Here is a 19,104-nt window from a genome sequence, read left to right as displayed (position 1 = left end):
GATAAGAACTTAATAAGAACTTGGCAGTGAAAGAAGCACAAAGTCGAGAGCGAGAGGAGTTGGTAGTGGCTTTGCTTCACATAAAGATGGAAAAAGAAAGGAAATTGTGAAATCAAGCTCACTGTCATTTATTGACAGTACCCATATTTCCTCAAATAGTGACCAGTGCTTTTATTTACCTCAACTACCTGGGTGCCGTGCTCCTCAAAACAAGACTGAAATAAACTCTCATTCTTTTTTTTTCTTTTCTTTTTTTCGGATGGAGACAAGGGAATGTCCAGGACGCACAGTGGACCGGCGACCTCTCTCTCCATTACGCAATCCACTGTCCTGATCCAAGGCGGAAGGAAGGTCCCTTAGTTTGAATTAAAGGGGACCGATGCAAAACTCACTTTTTCATTGCTTGTGCACATACATTGGGGTTTTTGATGGGCCTACTAACACAAACTGTGAAATAATTCAGCCCAGTCATTTTTTCTGAGCTGTCTGTTTCAGAAAACATGTCCTAAAAAGAGCTGTTCAGCTTTGTGTCTCAGTACTATGTAGCATTGAGGCACATTCTAATTAGAATCCCCCCCATCTGAGTAACTGAGTGCTCTGTTGGCTGCAGAAACCACAATATTTTTTTCAGTGAAAGGAACTAATACCAACTATCCATGACAAAACTGCAGACCAGGGAAATGCAATTATTTAAAAAACAATTCTGCTGTGTGTTTCTCTGTGTGTGTCCACGTTAGGTTACTGTAGTGTAGGTTGTGGCGCGGGATCTGCTCCGCATATCTCGAAATTGATCGCTAAAAATCATGTTCATTCAACATTGTAATTGAAGTAAACAAAAGCCCCTAGCACCCTCTTGGGTGCTCCAAGCTCTGCGCTGGTCCGGACACAGTGTTGAAAGTCGAAACGAAATGTTTTTAAATGAGGCCTTGTAGATCTAATATGAGTGAAGATTCAGCAACTGGATTGCTTTTTTCTCGTCTTTAATTTGTTCAGAAACAGATTACATCTCATAAAATTTGAATATTATGAATAAGTTCAATATTTTGTCACTCTTTTCAGAAAGTGAAACCCATATATTATATAGATTCATTACACGGTGAAATATTTCAAGCCTTTTTTTCTTGAAATTTTGATTGTGGCTATAGATAATAAAAATCCAAAATTCAGTGTCTCAGAAAATGTGAATATTACATAGGATCAATAAAAAAAGGATATTTTTGAAATGTTAGGCTTCTGAAAAGTATGTTCATTTCTATGCACTCAATACTTGGTTGGGCCTCCTTTTACATGAATTACTGCATCAATGCGGCGTGGCATGGAGGCGATCAGCCTGTGGTACTGCTCAGGTGTAATGGTAGCCCAGGTTGCTTTGATAGCAGCCTTCAGGTCATCTGCATTGTTTGGTCTGGTGTCTCTCATCTTCCTCTTGACAATACAGGGTTCAGATCAGGCGAGTTTGCTGGCCAATCAAGCACAGTAACACCATGGTCATTGAACCAGCTTTTGGTACCTTTGGCAGTGTGGGCAGGTGCCAAGTCCTGCTGGAAAATGAAATCAGCATCTCCATAAAGCTTGTCAGCAGAAGGAAGCATGAAGTGCTGTAAAATTTCCTGGTAGATGGCTATGTTGACTGTGGACGTCAGAAAACACAGTGGACCAACACCAGCAGATGACATGGCAGCCCAAATCATCACTGACTGTGGAAACTTCACCCTGGACTTTGGACCACTGAGCAACAGTCGCTTCTGACGTTGTCTCTGGTTGAGGAGTGGCTTGGCACGAGGAATGCGACATTTGTAGCCCATGCCTAGGATTCGTCTGTACGTAGTGGCTCTTGATGCGCTGACTCCAGCCTCAGTCCACTCCTTGTGAATCTCCCCCAATTTCTTGAATGGATTTTGTGTGACAATCCTCTAAAGGCTGCGGTTATCCCTTTTGCTAGTGCACCTTTTCCTACCACACTTTTTCCTTTCCACTCAACTTTCAATGAATATGCTTGGATACAGCACTCTGTGAACAACCAGCTTCTTTAGCAATGAGCTTCTGTGGCTTACCCTCCTTGTGGAGAGTGTCAATGAATGTCTTCTGGACATCTGTCGAGTCAGCAGTCTTCCCCATGATTGTGTAGCCTTCTGACCCAGACAGAGACCATTAAAAGGCCCAGGAAACCTTTGCATGTGTTTTGAGTTAATTAGCTGATTAGGGTGTGACACCATGACTTTCCAATATTATACTTTTTCACAATATTCAAATTTTCTGAGACACTGAATTTTGGGTTTTCATTATCTATAGCCACAATCATCAAAATTTCAAGAAATAAAGGCTTGAAATATATCACTGTACATGTAATTAATCTATATAATATATGAGTTTCACTTTCTGAAATGAGTGACAAAATATATTGAACTTTTTCATGATATTCTAATTTTGAGATGTACATGTAGGTCCATTTTTAAATGTTTGTTTGATACAAGTAAAAACTAACTAAAACAAAGGGGATCTAAAATACAGGGAAACTGGCACCAGAACCGCACTGGGTATACGGCGCAGAGCTGGAGGAGCATTAAAAACAACACACACATTGACTGAGATTCATCCTTGTTTACCCTTTTTTATTTGAGTACCGGTTTATATTTGAGGAAATGCGGTGTATAGATATACACATGCTCCGAATGTTGTGGCCCCAGAAAAAACAAGCTTGTTTGTGGCAGTTCTTGCCTACCACATGCCACTCAAGTGGCGTTTTCAGGGACCTCCGGCACAGAGAGACAAACGACGATGCGGTGTTCAGTTTATTGCAGAGAGCCAGGAGCAGATGGAACATTTCATGACAGGGCTCCTCCCGAGTGTATGGATGGGGTTTTTGAAAACCTGCCGCTCGTTAGCCCAGCCAACGGGTGTCAGGTGTGGCTGCTTAAACCCTCCCATCCACACACCAAATTGTTGATCCAGGAAAAGGAGAAGATTGAGTGACCCGGAAACTGAGGTTGAAGCCTGTCAGGATGCTGCAGCCATGGCTGCGGCTTCTGTTTTTCCACTGATGACTCTTGGATCAAAGTGGGGAGGATTATGGCATTATAAAGTTCCTTCCCCCACCCCTGCCAGCCTGCAGTAAAGAATGGCCCTAAGCCTTCATAACTCTTATTGTCATAATCCATACATTTTCAATTAACTATGGAATGTTCTTCCCAAAGTGTGTGTGTGTGTGTGTGTGTGTGTGTGTGTGTGTGTGTGTGTGTGTGTGTGTGTGTGTGTGTGTGTGTGTGTGTGTGTGTGTGTGTGTGTGTGTGTGTGTGTGTGTGTGTGTGTGTGTGTGTGTGATGGGACCGCCTATACAGTACTCACGAAAAGTTAGGGATATTTGGCTTTCGGGTGAAATTTATGGAAAATGTAAAAAGTTCACGCTACAGTGGTATTATATCATGAAAGTAGGGCATTTAAGTAGAAGCATGCAATGGTGATTTCCTCATCTCAAACAATTTGTTGAAACAAAAGCCAACAACAGTGGTGGGTATACCACAACAAAAAATGTCAATGTCTCAATAACTTGTCATGTGCCCTTGAGCATCAATTACAGCTTGACAACGACGTCTCATGCTGTTCACAAGTCGACTTATTGTCTGCTGAGGCATGGCACCCCACTCTTCTTGAAGGGCAGCCCTCAGGTCATTGAGGTTCTGGTATACAGAGTTACGAGCCTCTACACGGCGACTTAGCTGATCCCATAGGTTTTCTATGGGATTCAGGTCTGGAGAAAGTGCAGGCCACTCCATTTGAGGTACCCCAGGCTCCAGCAGCCGTTCCTTAATGATGCGACCTCGATGAGCTGGAGCATTGTCGTCCATGAAGATTAAATTAGGCCTGTGTTGTTCATGCAGAGGCACAATGACTGGATTAATGATGTTATTCAGGTAGTATGGGCTTGTCACTGTACCATTCACAAAGTGTAGGGCAGTTCTGTATTGACTAGACACACCTGCCCACACTGTAACACCACCACCACCACCACCACCACCAAAGGCTCATCTGGTGACAACAGTGGCTGATGCATAGCGCTCTCCTTGACGTCTCCAACATCGTTGGCAGCCATCATTTCTTCTCAACGTGAATCGACTTTCATCAGAGAACAGCACTGAGGCCCACTGGTCCGTCGTCCAGCGTCAATGCTTCCTGGCCCATGCAGGACGATGATGGCTGTGCCTGGTGGTGTGGTCAGGTACCCTTGCAAGTCGTCTAGCACGTAGACCAGGCCAATGTACAGTAAATGGTTTCGAGTCGTCTGACGTGACACTTGGGTGCCTCTCACCTCCCTTAAATGTGCCTGGAGTTGAGTGGCATTCATCATCCGGTTCCGCAGGGCACTGTTCACAATGAAGCGGTCATCAGTGTGGGATGTGGCCAAAGGACGTCCACTTCTATGCCTGTCTGTGACTCTTCCAGTCTCTCTGTGTCTCTGTTGCAACCTGCTGATGACACTCTGACACTCTAAGCTCAGTGGCCACTTCCCTCTGAGAACATCCTGTTTGAAGCCTCGCAATGGCGAGGTACTGTTGATCAGTTGTTAGTTGTCGTCTTGGTCTCATGATGTCAAAATGTGAACAGCATGATGAAGAGGACTGTTTAAATACCAATTCTAATTGAACCAGGAAATGTATTGGTCGATTCATGGATCAAACACCTGTTGTGAATTTTGCCGTTCAGCTCCTTGTTAGAGAACAGTAAGTTGTGCGAAAAGTTCTGAAACATTGAACAGTTGGACATGTGCATTCAAAAGTTTAGAGAAGGTTAAATTCAGTTCACCTGTAAAGGTTATTGTGCATTTTAGGTTCATCCTGAAATTTCACCCGAAAGCGAAATATCCTTAACTTTTTGTGAGGAGTGTATGTGTGTAAGGTCTCCACCGGTGAGTGTACATCGCTTATCCCAATTGGTTTTGGAGTAGGAGGTCGATATTATGTTGTGCCACCTCCAAGCAGCGGAAAGGGCCCCGAAGCCCACGAGCTCTGTATGGGACTTATCCCAGTGGTTCTGGTGTATGAGTTTGGAATTATATCGTAATGCCTCGGAGCAGCGGAAAGGGTCCAAAGCCCCAAGCGCCCATCCACGTAGCCAAGTGCGCTCAGCACAGGACACTTGGATGTCCTGTGCCCCACAGCAGACACCTGCAGACAGCTTGGTATGAAGGCCATCCACGCAGGTCGCAGAACGCGATAAACCACCAGCAGGGGGCCCACCTGGTCACCTCCCAGCCAACCACACCAATCTACCAGCGCTTTTTATGTATTTCATGAAAAAGCATTTTTCAGAGATTGAAGTTACTTTTTTTTAAATATTTATTATTGCAGTTTTGCACAATAAATGTTCTTAAACGTAAAAATTCTGTACTATGTAAAATTTGTCCTAGTAATACAGTTACGAGTACAGTTATAGCTGCCATGCAGTTGTCATACCAGTTATTTACACCTTCAGAAGCATTCATATTGACATTTTAAGATAAAAGAGTATACTGTGATGTATACAGTTACTGTCCGTACTTCAAATGATACTGTGATATCAATTTTAGGCCATACCGCCCATCCCTACAAGAAATTTGGTGCATTTTTGAGCGGACAATTGCCATTAAAAAAAGCATAAGAATCTGAAAAATTAAACAAGAATAGCCAAACTTTCATCCTCCATGGGATTTTGTGAGGACGTTTCGGAGTTGCTGATGTTTCTGGTCCTTGTTTACATAAGGATTAATGGTAGGCTGCTGGGAAGGCAGTGAACTCCCTTGGAATGTTGAGATTGTATAGCTTGGGAAGTGATGTGCTGGTGTCTGGTATCTGGGTAAATTTATGTAGGCCACAGGGTTTAGTAGGATTGGAGCGGCTGTCATATTGTTATGGTGTCGGACGATATGGAAACAATTAAAATGCTTGTTGGACCACTTCTACTTGATAATTGCTTTAAGACATAGCGTTTAGCCCATGCGGTCCTAGCTCATGAAAATAAATGGCAAATTAACATATTATAATTAGTAATATACCATATTGGAAATGTATTATATTACTGTTGAAACGGCCACTATATTACCTGAGTTGTGGGTGTGAGAAGCTTCACAGGTTCTGTAGATACTGTAGCTTATCTAATATTGACAAGACGGCGTGTATCCTTTTAGTAGCTTTATTCCCAAACAACTCAACCCCACGAGGTCAGGTTACACTCTCGTACATTCCATGAATGGTCCGTCACCTATTGTGTTCCCCCTTGGGTGCACAATAGTTCCACCTCTATCTCCCCACATCTCCCCCTTTAAGTGAATACCAACATCTCTTTTAAGCAAAATCAAATAGTATTTTAACTCAAATTCACTTCCTATCTAGGGGTTCAGGGTAGATTGCCTGAGTCCCCAAAGCTGTGCAGGGATTATTCTGCCCTGTTGACCACAACTTTCTACCTAAGACACAGGCAGCTCGATGTTGTAGGATCTTGGCGTCTGGGCTGGACCTGTGATGATTCCAGACTGCTCGGTGTTCTTCACCCAGACTCTTTGTCCTGGTCTGAGCTCTTGGTTCGGTTGTGCCCTGTTATTGAAACAGGATGCTTGTTTCTCCTTCAGGTACTTATCCTTCTCTTTGAAAGCCTGTAGGTCAGGCCACCTTGGCTCCAACTTGTCCTGACTGATGGGCAGGGGCGTCCTGATGTTTCGACCCATCAGTAGTTGTGCAGGAGATGCACCTTGTGCCAGGGGTGTGGCTCTGTAAGCCAAAGGGCCCTGTGTGGATCCTCTCCCTTCTTCAGGAGAGATTTGACTGTTCGCACAGCCCTTTCAGCCTCCGAATTACCTTGAGGATAACGGGGGCTGCTGGTCACATGTTTGAAGTCATACTCTCTGGCAAAGTCCGCGAACTCCGCTGCAGCTAGCTGCGGACCATTGTCCATGACCAGAACCTCAGGGACCCCGTGACGTGCCCAGATAGACTTCAACTTCTCCGTTACATGGGCTGTAGTAGTGGAAGTGAGGTTAGCTAGTTCTATGTAGCGAGAGAAATAGTCGACCACCACCAGGTACATGGCTGAATTCCACTGGAACAGATCTGCTCCAACACGCTGCCACAGCCTGTCTGGCAACGGTGTCGTCAGCAGTTGTTCTGGAAAGTTATGAGCCTCCTTGGCACATATCGCACAGTGTTCCACTTTCAGCTTAATTTGCTTTGACAGACCTGGCCACCATATGGATTGCTGTGCTCTGGCAATACACTTTGTGATGCCCTGGTGACCTTCATGAATTTTGTTCAACAACTCCTCTTGCATCGAATCAGGGATTACCAGTCGCTCGCCTTTCATCAGCAGTCCATCCGCAATCAACAGGTCCTGGCGATACTGCCAGTACTGCTGAAGCTCTGGTGTGAGAGCCTTCCTGGTAGGCCATCCATTTTGCACCGCCGCAACTTTTGTCGGTCTGTTCGGGCAGTATTGTGCCAGCACTGTGGCTGAGCTCAGCTCCCGACGGAGCTCCTCGAATGCCTGCTGCTGCATGCTCCCCCACGCCCAGTCACTGTCAGATTTGAGCAACACTGGGCTGTGAGAGCTCAGCAATGCGTGGCGAGAATTTCCCAACATAATTCACCATGCCCAAATATCTTCTCACACCTGCAACATCTGTGGGTGCGGGAATCTGTGTGATTGCTGTAATTTTGTTAGGGTCTGGTTCTAGGCCCTGGGCACTGACAGTGTGACCTAGGAACTTGACACGGTCCACAGCAAACTGGCATTTTTCCTTATTGAGTGTCAGCCCTTCCTTCTGTAGTCTCTCCAACACTCTGCTCAGTCTGTGGTCATGCTGTTCATGCGATGATCCAAAGACAAGAATGTCATCTGCATGACACACTGTTCCTTCCAGTCCTGCCAGCATCTGTGTCAGCCTCTTCTGAAAGTGCTCGGGCGCTGACGAGATTCCAAATGGCAATCTGTGAAAACAGTACCTCCCGAACGGTGTGATGAACGTCGTCAGGGGGACTGATTCTGGGTGCAGGGGCACCTGCCAGAAGCCAGCTGTGGCGTCGAGTTTTGTAAACACTTTCGCATCTGACAGCTTGGCAAGGGTTTCGTCCACTGCTGGCAGAATGAGCCTTTCACGGCAGACATATTCATTCAGGTGGGTCAGGTCCACGCAGATTCTTGTATTTCCGTTGGGCTTTGGTGCCACAACAATCCCTGCACACCACTCTGTCGGCTCATCGATGGGCGCAATCACTCCCAGAGTCTCCATTCTCTGGAGCTCCACTTTGACTTTGTCTATTGAGGGTATAGGCACACGACGGGGCAGTGACAATGCATAGGGCTTGGCATCCTCCTACAGTTTAATTTTGTACATGCCTTTCAGGCATCCTAGGCCTGTGAACACTTTGGTATACAGCTTTTTGATGTCAGCTGTCTGAATAGTGTCAACTGTGTAGGCTAACTGCAGTGCTTCAATTGCTGGCAGACCAAATAGTGGGGTAGCTAATCTTTCTATTACAAACACTGGCTGTTCAGTTGTCTTGTTTTTGTATTTTAAGGTTCCCTTGAACTGACCACCCACTTGTAGAGCGCTGTTGCCAGCGCTGAGCGCTGTGTTCTGTTAGTTTGTAAACTGCAGAAATGAACGATTCAGCCGATTCACCTGGCTCTTGGCTTCTTTTGTTAAATCTGCATCGTTCATAAATCACATTATGTTTGCAAACAAAGTATTTATCAAAGGCTTCTTTTACACTGCCGTATTTCTTTTGGTCTGCATCACTTAAGCCCAATGTGCCCAGAATGTCAACAGCTTTATCACCCATGGTGTAGACTAAGGAATTTACTTGATAGTCTTCATCCTTTTTGTCCAAACCTGCAGCATTTCTGAATCTTTCAAACCTGCGGATCCAGTTGGGCCAGCTGGGAAAGTCTGAGAAGTCAAAATTCTCTGGTGGGCTTATGGAGAGCTGGGAATCCATCATCTTCGTTTTTTTTTTTGTTTTTTTTTTTTTGTTTTTTTTAATAAAATCAAAAATCTTCAAAGCAGGATCACACGCCATGCTTTGCTCTCTACACCAGCACTGCGTCTCAAACTGTTTCCCCAACCTGGGTAGCTATCAGCTTTTAGTTCTGCTACTACTGTTTCTAACAGCTAGTTTAGCTCCTTTAGCTTAGCCTTTTCTGACCGGGACTTATTATGCAAACATCTGTGTTTACTCTCACCAAAGGCCACCACCGACACTCACTGGAGACGGGACTGAGCACTCTGACACCATGTAATAAGCTTCACGGGTTCTGTAGATACTGTAGCTTATCTAATATTGACGAGACGGCGTGTATCCTTTTAGTAGCTTTATTCCCAAACAACTCAACCCCACAAGGTCAGGTTATACTCTCGTACATTCCATGAATGGTCCGTCACCTATTGTGTTCCCCCTTGGCTGCACAATAGTTTCACCTCAATCTCTCCACAGTGGGGGCACTGCATGGGTCTGCCTTCTTTATCTGTTTGGTTTCATGGATCTAGTTTATAGAGGGGTCACAAACATGCAGAGATTATTTTAGAGTTGTTTTGAGTAATTCAGGGGTAATAATTTAAGATGACTATTCTTGCATTGCTCTCTATTAATTTAAAGCACTTTCAGCTGCATGTTATGTATTTGTTTTTTATTCTGATTATTTTTATCATTATTAACAGTACAAGACATTTACTAAAACTGCATAATTTTTTCTTTCTGTCTCAGTCACAGCAGCCTCTCTTGGGCCCATTGGAATATAGGATTTTAAGTTCACTGTACTCAGCTGTCGTCGGTCTCTCCACAGGGACGGCATGTCAAAACTGGACAGCTGGCTGCTATCAAAGTCATGGACGTCACTGAGGTAAGACAGAGCTTCTCATCTACAAAACACAGACCGTTAGACCGAAGGAGAAGGATGCCTAACTTGAACATACTGACATTGTTGCACATACTGACAGGCAAAAATCCCATTGAGAACAGGATCTTGTTTGCAACGGAGACCTGTCAACATACATAGAGATCTAAAGCTGCCTTCACACATGCACTGCGACCCTGAAATTATCCGGACATTACCCGGAGGAGCTGTTCGTGTGAATGCAAATGTCTGAATCAGGTGGACTGGACTTTAACCGGACCTTACCCAGACTGCACCCTCGTACAAAGTCTGCATAATGTCCGATTGAGCAGTATGTGTGAACTGAGAAGGTTATTGTCCAGAGTATTAACAGTGAGCGAGTCATTAACAACGAGCGAGTGGGTGTGTCGCGTGTTGATGACAACTCCATCATGCGACTGCCACATAATAGTGACGTCATTAACACACCCACGCAAGGGTGAAGAATTTTCCGCCATAACATACGAGGACAAAGAAGAAGATATTATACTGGATGTTTATGTTGTGGATACGACCAAATGCATGGAGTATCATGGAAAAAACGTCCCACTTGCTGATAAGTTGGTAGCCTCGTCCGCCATCTTGGGTGTGCTGTAAACTCCACAGTGTCATGTGTAGGGCTGCCCCCTGAAAATCGACGATTTCAATCATCATTTGGAAACCCATCAGTCGACCGAGATTCTTCAAGTCGAGGGGGTGGTTGTTTTTTTTCAGTTAGTGTGCATTACAATAAAAGGATAAAACAGATAGAAGCTTACAAAAGGCACAGGGATACCATTTCAATGGTGAATTGTAAATAAGGGGAATCATAAATATTTTTATGTGTGAATTGTCCTCATCTGGACGCAAATGCGGCCCGATGGCAGAAAGCAACGCAGAGAGCAAAACAAAAAAAGGTGGGGACAGTGCACGACTCGTAGACTCGTTAAGATCATTTTCTAAGTTTAACCCCTGCTCTATTTCTCTCTCAATCGCTGCCTTGGGGGGGGGGGAGAGAGGGGGAGAGAGAGAGATGTTTTCACACGCAATACAATAACACTGTGGTGTGTTTTAAGCAAGCACACCTGTCTTAGGTCTCTTTTAAGGATAGTTTAAGATTTAAATGGATAGTTGAGCTATTTTTCAAGCTCTTTTTATATCTCTTTAAGACCTGAAAAAAACTGGTATTAAATTATCATAAAGGTTAGGTAATGACTAGACCCAATAACACAGATCTACTTGTTATTGTATGTTGTTTTTGTTGTACTTTGACTCTCGCCTCCCTTCTTCTGCACATCTCGTTTTCTTCCTAACCTCCCAACCCAACAAACACACACGCTCAAACACCAACCATATGATCGTGCCTGTCTTTCCCCCACCACCATGTGACTTGTGGCAGGGAAGCTTCATGGCAAGGAAATGGGGAGATGCGGGATTGTGGGGAGGGCTGTTGGGGTAAGGGGAGACGATTGTGCCTTAAGCAGGTGGTATATTCAAGAAGACAAAAGAACAAATGACGAAAGAGCCACCAGCAAACATGTATGCCAATCCAAACCCCTCGTACAGCAGCACTATTGCAGCTTGCATGGACAGACAACTGCCATCTTGCTTTCATTAATACACACCTAACAAAGATAAGCCATTTATTGGCCTTTATTGGACATGGGAACATAGACATTTGTGGAGACACACTGACTCTAATTCACATTCTATTCATTGCGATAATTCTATCATTGGCTTAAAATTCCCCTTAAATTTGGATGGAAACATAGGTTCTAACGATTTTACAAAATAATTGCGGCCTGGCCAAGTAATTGCGATTGGGCAATTATGTAATTATTGTGACAGCTCTTGTAAATTGTTGCAGTTGTCGTGCACAGTACATGGCATTCTGCTCTGAGGCATACAGTTTTACTCTATTTTTATCAATGTGCAGTTTAGCTTGGTGCAAAATGAAGCTAGATTACCCGTGGTGATTTTGTAGAAACATGCTAAAGGTGGTCCCATGGTCGCTGTACCCCTCCTCCCACCTGCCGCTTTGTAGGAGAAGGGCTGAACCAACCAGCAAAGCACTTGCCTGCTTGCTGTGTGTTCAATTAGTGTGTCACTGTTAATCACTGTCAAGTTGTAACTGGCTGTAACCAGTGAGTACACAAATGCAGCTTGCTGTGACCTTTTGGTTCGGCCACCATGCTTATAATGCCGCGTGCTTATATTATATTGCACTAACCACCATGGGAAACTGAAACAACTGCTGTAAACATTACAAAGAAGCGCTGAGGGACGGATCTGAATAACAAGAAGGAGCAGTAAAATTGAAATAGAAAGTGTTAAATGAATGTATATCTATTATAGCCAGTGCAGGTTTTTGTTTTAAATACATAGTCTTGAATTTGTGCAAATTATCTGTGTAAACTTTCCAAAGAAATCCTGAGGTGTTAAAATGTCAGACTCTTTGGACAGAGACAGCGCTATCTCCTTCCATGAATTAAATGCCATCTGGTTATTTTTGTGGTCACGCATGGATGGATCATCCTGATTGTATCTGCAGACCTCTTCACACAACCTTCCTTTGGAATGCGTCTATATTGAATTACCGGACGTGCACAGCGAGGAGTTCCATAAATAGGTGTTTGCCCTCCCGGCAAAACGCTGTGTGGTCCTGTCACGAGCGCCACCTACAGGAGTTTGTGACACTATCTACTTACTACGACATATATCAATGAAGATAGTGCGTTTCATTTGGTAAGGGTAAAATATTTGCCCTTAAAAAGTGGTCCATCACAATTGAAAATAAAATAAAGAACCAATGCTCTAAAGCCTGCGTTCAGCCGCTCTTGTTTTCTGTAAAGTCTGTCCTTTTCTGGTTGTTGCATCACTGCTTTTCCATGAGTCATGTTATTGCTAAACCCCTGAGTATGCCATTTTCCTCAGCCCTTCAGTAGACTGTGGTTAAGTGAAACTTCCCAAAATGGGCCCATTTGACTGGGTATGTACTGGTATCTCTCTACAGAAAGCCTTATAAGGCATGGAGTATTTTAAAGAAAAACAACTAAGGGCGTATTTGGACCTGTGGTTCGTTTGCTTTGTTCAGATTCAGGGAATAATATGTTACAATGTTGCACTTGGACCTTGGTTCAATTATTGTTCACCCTGAAACGCTTAAGTGGACCAAAACTTGTAAACAAACACCATGCACTTACAAACTGTTTTGTGAATGGTCGGGACTTTTCTTCACCTGGACAAAATCCCCTCCTAGTGGGTTAATTGAAAATGGGGCATCAGCAGTGTGTATGTACAATTGCTTTTCTTGATATTCTCTGTTTGATATACCAGTGTTCTGTATATGAACAACATATTCAAGAGCAATTCAAGAAGAAGAAACATTCAAGAACAATGTTTGACTCATAATATAAAATCATAACTACACATTATAAATAATAATAAACTGAAAATATAAAAAATCCAGACATCAAAAATCTTGTGGGGCCCCTGCCCTCACAGCTTGAATGGGCATGACGCCCCTGTTGTGTATCGCATTACAGTCCACACCTCAGATCTGCCTCCATACAGCCCCACTGATTAACAAAAACGTCCCATTGTGCATAGTGTATACAGTACAGCAAGTGAGTTGTATCCATTTATTAGGTTGATTACATTCTGACTGCAAACAAACCTCTCCCTGGAGCGATTGCAAGCATGCCAAGACCACCCTCTCTAGGCGGTTTCTGTGTGGTTAATTTGGTCCCAAACAGAGTGCAATTGCTTTGTTCACATATGCCCAAACTAACTGATATAGGGGGTAAATGCTCCAGGAATCTGAACAAATACTCCAAACAAGCTAGGTGTGAATACACCCATATATATCTACTATTTCAAGAGGTTTATTCGTCACATACTGTACATATACATACTTTCATACATACAGTATATGCAGTGAAATGTCAAAATACTAAAATGTGTAAAGTGTGTGAACATTAATTTGGGGTTTTTGGGCTTTTTAATTAAATTGTTCCTCATCGCGAGGTTTAATGTGATTTACTTTTATACATTACAGCATATACAGATTGTTCCTGTATTCCACCAATCTAATGATGATATTTGATGATAATTTGTGTAATTTCTCGGTGACTCATTTCAAATTGTTTTTATTTGTTCTGTGCCCAGGATGAAGAGGAGGAAATTAAACTGGAGATCAACATGCTCAAAAAGTATTCCCACCACAGAAATATTGCAACATACTATGGTGCTTTCATCAAGAAGAGCCCCCCCGGACACGACGACCAGCTATGGGTAAGGCCTCAAATCTAAAGCCATCTACCCAAATGTATTTTTCTTCCACCCAGTGGAAGAAATGCACTTTTAGTCATGGTTTTCTTTTTGATCTTAAATTCTTATTGAAGATACAGTAAGGATACGGGACCGCCTAGTTCAGTCTTTTCATCCCGTTTCAGTTTCTGTCACTCCCAGTGCTTTTACGTTAATTCTTTTTTATTTTATTTTATTTTTTTTAACCTGTGCTGTCAGCATGCTGGGCATACAACACAGAGGTTGTATGCCATGGCATTCAGGACAGAGTTAGTCTGCAAGTGGAGTTCAAGTTCTCAACCTGCAATGCAACTCTTTATTAATTCTTAAATCACAAGAACTGCCGCAATAACTCTGTCCTGTGGATGACCTGTAGAATGACAAGAGCGCAGTTTTATCCCCATTGGTGTAGAAGGTCGGTAATATTTCGCGGCGCCTCCAAGCAGCGAAAGGGGCGCCGAAGCCCCCCGAACTCCGCAGCCCCGTGGACACCCTACGGCTGCAGGAAAGTCCCGAGTACCCTGCCCTGCGGCCACAGAAGACCCTTGGGCCCCCAGAGAAGCCGGAGGGCCATAGAGCAAACCCCACGCCCAGCCCAAGCAGCATGACCCAGTCCCAGGCAGCACGCACAAGATGACGGCACAGAACCCGGGCCACGGGCACAAGGCACAGACCCCCATGCCCCGCACAAGGGGGAGGCCCGCCCCACCGCAGCCGACCAGACGTCCACGTCACGCCCGGCGTGAGTGCCAAGTGCCCATACACGTAGCAGCGTGTGCCCAGCGCAGGGCACCTCAATGTTACACCGCCTCCCGGCCTCCGCCACCCCCAGCACGGAGTAGTATTGAGAAGCACACTTGGGCAGGAGCGTGACAAGCAAGATGGCAGCTGCCCGCTGCATCACCACCCACATAGCTTGCACCCCGCCCTAGGTCTATTGTGTGAGGTATGTGCTGAGTATGAGTTCTGGCACTGGGAGAGATAGGCGAGTCGTGACCGAATCGATCCAGGGGCGCAGCAGGCCGGGGAGCAACCACGCAGACACCCTCCCCCCGGACCCAACCGCGCCCCAGTGCGCCCACCTCCCGTACCTGGTGGCAGCCAACCTACAGCGATCAGCTTTTACGTTAATTCTATTTGTCTTTTTCCCTACCATCATGCCACATAATTTTTTTGTACATGTCTTTGTCCCCATTTGTGTCACTAAATAATAAAAAACCCGAACCAAAAATGTTGTACTTTGCTAGTGTTCTAGTCATGGGATATGAAAAAAAGATTGCCCATAATGTCTTTGAAATTTTCCCTGCAAAAGTTGTATTCAATGTGTGACAAAATGATTTTTGCAAAATATACTTATTTTAGAATGAATATTTATATAATACCAGGATTATTCATAAAAGGTAAACTAGCTTCTCTTAGAATCCCCTGTGCCTTTGTCTTAAAGGCATTGTGAGAGCCAAACTGAACAAAACGTTCAGTTTGATGTCTCTTATGTAATTTATTGTGGAGTTCCTGGTCATTTGTGCTGTTCTACGTACTCCACGTTTTGTAGCTGGTGATGGAGTTCTGTGGTGCGGGATCCATCACAGACCTGGTGAAGAACACTAAGGGGAACCAGTTGAAGGAGGACTGGATTGCCTACATCTCCAGAGAAATCCTCAGAGTGAGCACACTTACCTCATCCCTTTATCCTTTTTTTCCCCTTCAGCACACCTCCTCTCAGTCTTCTCTTCATTGTGTTTATCCTCCTCTTCTCTTTGTACTGATATCTTGGTGTCTTGGAAAATAATCAAACTAAGTCTCTTCGTCTCTCCTCTCTTCAGGGTCTGGCCCATTTGCACGCCCACCACGTCATCCACCGAGACATCAAGGGTCAGAACGTTCTGCTGACTGAGAATGCTGAGGTCAAGCTGGGTGAGAAACACAACACCAAAAATGTTTTTGTTTTGTTTGTTTTTATTTCATAAATCCCAGGCCCTGATTAGAGGTTAGACATCTACAAATTATCTTTGGGGGGGTAGTAGTGCTCATATTGGGCTGTAAAACCAGTGGAACGAGGTAGTGCTGGGGGATAAACCGATAACGATTATTGTCGTGCTATAATTCCTCGTTGTCAAATTCAAATAAGCTCAATAATTTTGATTATCTCTTCTGCAGAGTTGTCCATTTATAGAAGTGGCAAGTGACAACGAAAAGCTAATCAATTTGGACGATCTAAAGCTGACCTTTCACCATGTCCCATCATGTTTGTCGCTGTAGAAAGAAGCCCCCTCCCTTGTGGGTAGGTTGCAAATGTGAATACACCAGCAGCAGAGACGGAGCGGAAGTGTCCAAAATTAGCAAAACGGGAGAAGGAGATACTCAGATGATTTATCGTTGACAAATGACAGCCAAATACATCAATAGTTTGGTGTTTTTTTGGATATTTAAGTTCTGACCCAAAGCAGATGGTAGATATCCATTGTGTAAAATAGACATGCCGAAGAACATGGGCAACACAACATATTTTATTTATTTAGATTTATTTATTTAATTTTTGATTTTATTTAAGTGAAATGTTAATTAAAGCAGCTGCATTTGTTACTTCTTGTTCACTTCTTACTCACATTATTACTCTGAGTATTTTCATATTTTTTTCCACCTATTTTTCTTTGATATTTATTTTGTTGAAAAAAAAGACTATGCTAAATGCTGCTAAGTTTTGTTGGAATATATATTTTTTAACAATGCAGATTTTTTTATTTTAAGATGAGTGTTTATTTCGGACAATTTCATTCCACCAATAAATATGTTTTTAAAACGCATGCAACTGTCTTCTTTATAAAAATAAAGAAAAGCATAAAACATAAATTATCATTTTTATATACACTACTCACAAAAAGTTAGCTGGCTTTCGGGTGAAATTTATGGAAAATGTAAAAAGTTCATGCTACAGTGATATTATATCATGAAAGTAGGGCATTTAAGTAGAAGCATGCAATGGTGATTTCCTCATCTCAAACAATTTATTGAAACAAAAGCCAACAACAGTGGTGGGTATACCACAACAAAAAATGTCAATGTCTCAATAACTTGTCATGTGCCCTTGAGCATCAATTACAGCTTGACAACGACGTCTCATGCTGTTCACAAGTCGACTTATTGTCTGCCGAGGCCTGGCCCCCCACTCTTCTTGAAGGGCGGCCCTCGGGTCATTGAGGTTCTGGGGCACAGAGTTACAAGCCTCTACACGGCGACTCAGCTGATCCCATAGGTTTTCTATGGGATTCAGGTCTGGAGAAAGTGCAGGCCACTCCATTTGAGGTGCCCCAGTCTCCAGCAGCCGTTCCCTAATGATGCCACCTCGATGAGCTGGAGCATTGTCGTCCATGAAGATGAAATGAGGCCTGTGTTGTTCATGCAGGGGCACAATGACTGGATTAATGATGTTATTCAGGTAGTATGGGCTTGTCACTGTACCATTGACAAAGTGTAGGGCAGTTCTGTAACGACTAGACACACCTGCCCACACTGTAACACTACCACCACCAAAGGCTGGTGACAACAGTGCTGATGCATAGCACTCTCCTTGACGTGTCAACCATCGTTGGCGGCCATCATTTCTGCTCAACGTGAATCGACTTTCATCAGAGAACAGCAATGAGGCCCACTGGTCCCTCGTCCAGCGTAAATGCTCCCTGGCCCATGCAAGACAATGATGCCTGTGCCTGGTGGTGTGGTCAGGTACCCTTGCAGGTGGTCGAGCACGCAGACCACGCTGATGTAAATGGTTTAGAATGGTCTGACGTGGCACTTGGGTGCCTCTCACCTCCCTTAAATGTGCCTGGAGTTGAGTGGCATTCATCATCCGGTTCCGCAGGGCACTGTTCACAATGAAGCGCTCATCAGTGTGGGATGTGGCCAAAGGACGTCCACGTCTATGCCTTTCTGTGACTCTTCCAGTCTCTCTGTTGCAACCTGCTGATGACACTCTGTGACACTCTAAGCTCAGTGGCCACTTCCCTCTGAGAACATCCTGTTTGAAGCCTTGCAATGGCGAGGTACTGTTGATCAATTGTTAGGTTCCGTCTTGATCTCATGATGTCAAAATGTGAACAGCATGATGAAGAGGACTGTTTAAATTCTAATTTGAACCAGGAAATGTATTGGTCGATTCATGGATCAAACACCTGTTGTGAATTTTGCCGTTCAGCTCCTTGTTAGAGAACAGCAAGTTGTGCAAAAAGTACTGAAACACTGAACAGTTGGACATGTGCGTTCAAAAGTTTAGAGAAGGTCAAATTAAGTTCACCTGTAAAGGTTATTGTGCATTTTAGGTTCATCCTGAAATTTCACCCGAAAGCCGAATATCCCTAACTTTTTGTGAGTAGTGTATATAGTGATAAATACCGTTATTGAATTGTATGAAATATATTATTGCGATAACATTTTTGGCCATATTGCCCAGCCCTAGAACGATGAAGAAAATTAAATTTGACACACTTCAAGTTGTTCAGCTTTCAGGCTTTTCTGTTGTGCAAACTTTTCGGCAAAAGGGCAACCCTTTTCTTCCATGAACCTATAAGGATTGAATACCAGGACAATTTGAGCGACTACCCTGCATGACTCAAGAATGCCTTGTTTGTCCCTGAAAGGGCTGTGCTTGTAGCATTGCCTTGGCCATGGAGGACCAATTTCATAGCAGAGGGATTTGGTTTAGGATGAGATCAAAGGCTTAGGAATTACACGTGGCAAACTGGAAAGTAGATCTTGATGGTTGCTCCCACGGTGGCCTGTTTCACTATGCCAGTACAGTGGAACATGACTGTCCTTGCAAGCCTCTTTAAATTAGAAATGATTGGCAGTCAGCCAATTCGAATGCTTGATCTTGAAGTTCTTAGAGCTTATATGTTGTTTTGAATGTACTGTAATTGCTTTTGA

At 43.8% G+C, this 19,104-nt stretch overlaps 1 protein-coding gene across 10 annotated transcripts in view; it reads left to right on the top strand.

The window, feature by feature from the left end:
- Positions 1-19,104, top strand: part of LOC307248220 (mitogen-activated protein kinase kinase kinase kinase 4-like) — a 96,864-nt gene that overhangs the window by 29,371 nt on the left and 48,389 nt on the right. For all 10 annotated transcript variants that reach the window (XM_080024543.1, XM_080024535.1, XM_080024541.1 and 7 more), the window contains exons 3-6: positions 9,808-9,864; positions 14,044-14,169; positions 15,737-15,847; positions 16,008-16,098. In XM_080024543.1, the coding sequence (XP_079880669.1) occupies positions 9,808-9,864; positions 14,044-14,169; positions 15,737-15,847; positions 16,008-16,098 (385 nt within the window). The remainder of the gene's footprint in view (positions 1-9,807; positions 9,865-14,043; positions 14,170-15,736; positions 15,848-16,007; positions 16,099-19,104) is intronic.

The sequence above is a fragment of the Zeus faber genome, assembly GCF_960531495.2.
Source record: "Zeus faber genome assembly, chromosome: 2".
NCBI lineage: Eukaryota > Metazoa > Chordata > Actinopteri > Zeiformes > Zeidae > Zeus > Zeus faber.
Note: the sequence above shows the minus strand (reverse complement) of the source record. Positions and strands in the feature narration are given on the sequence as shown.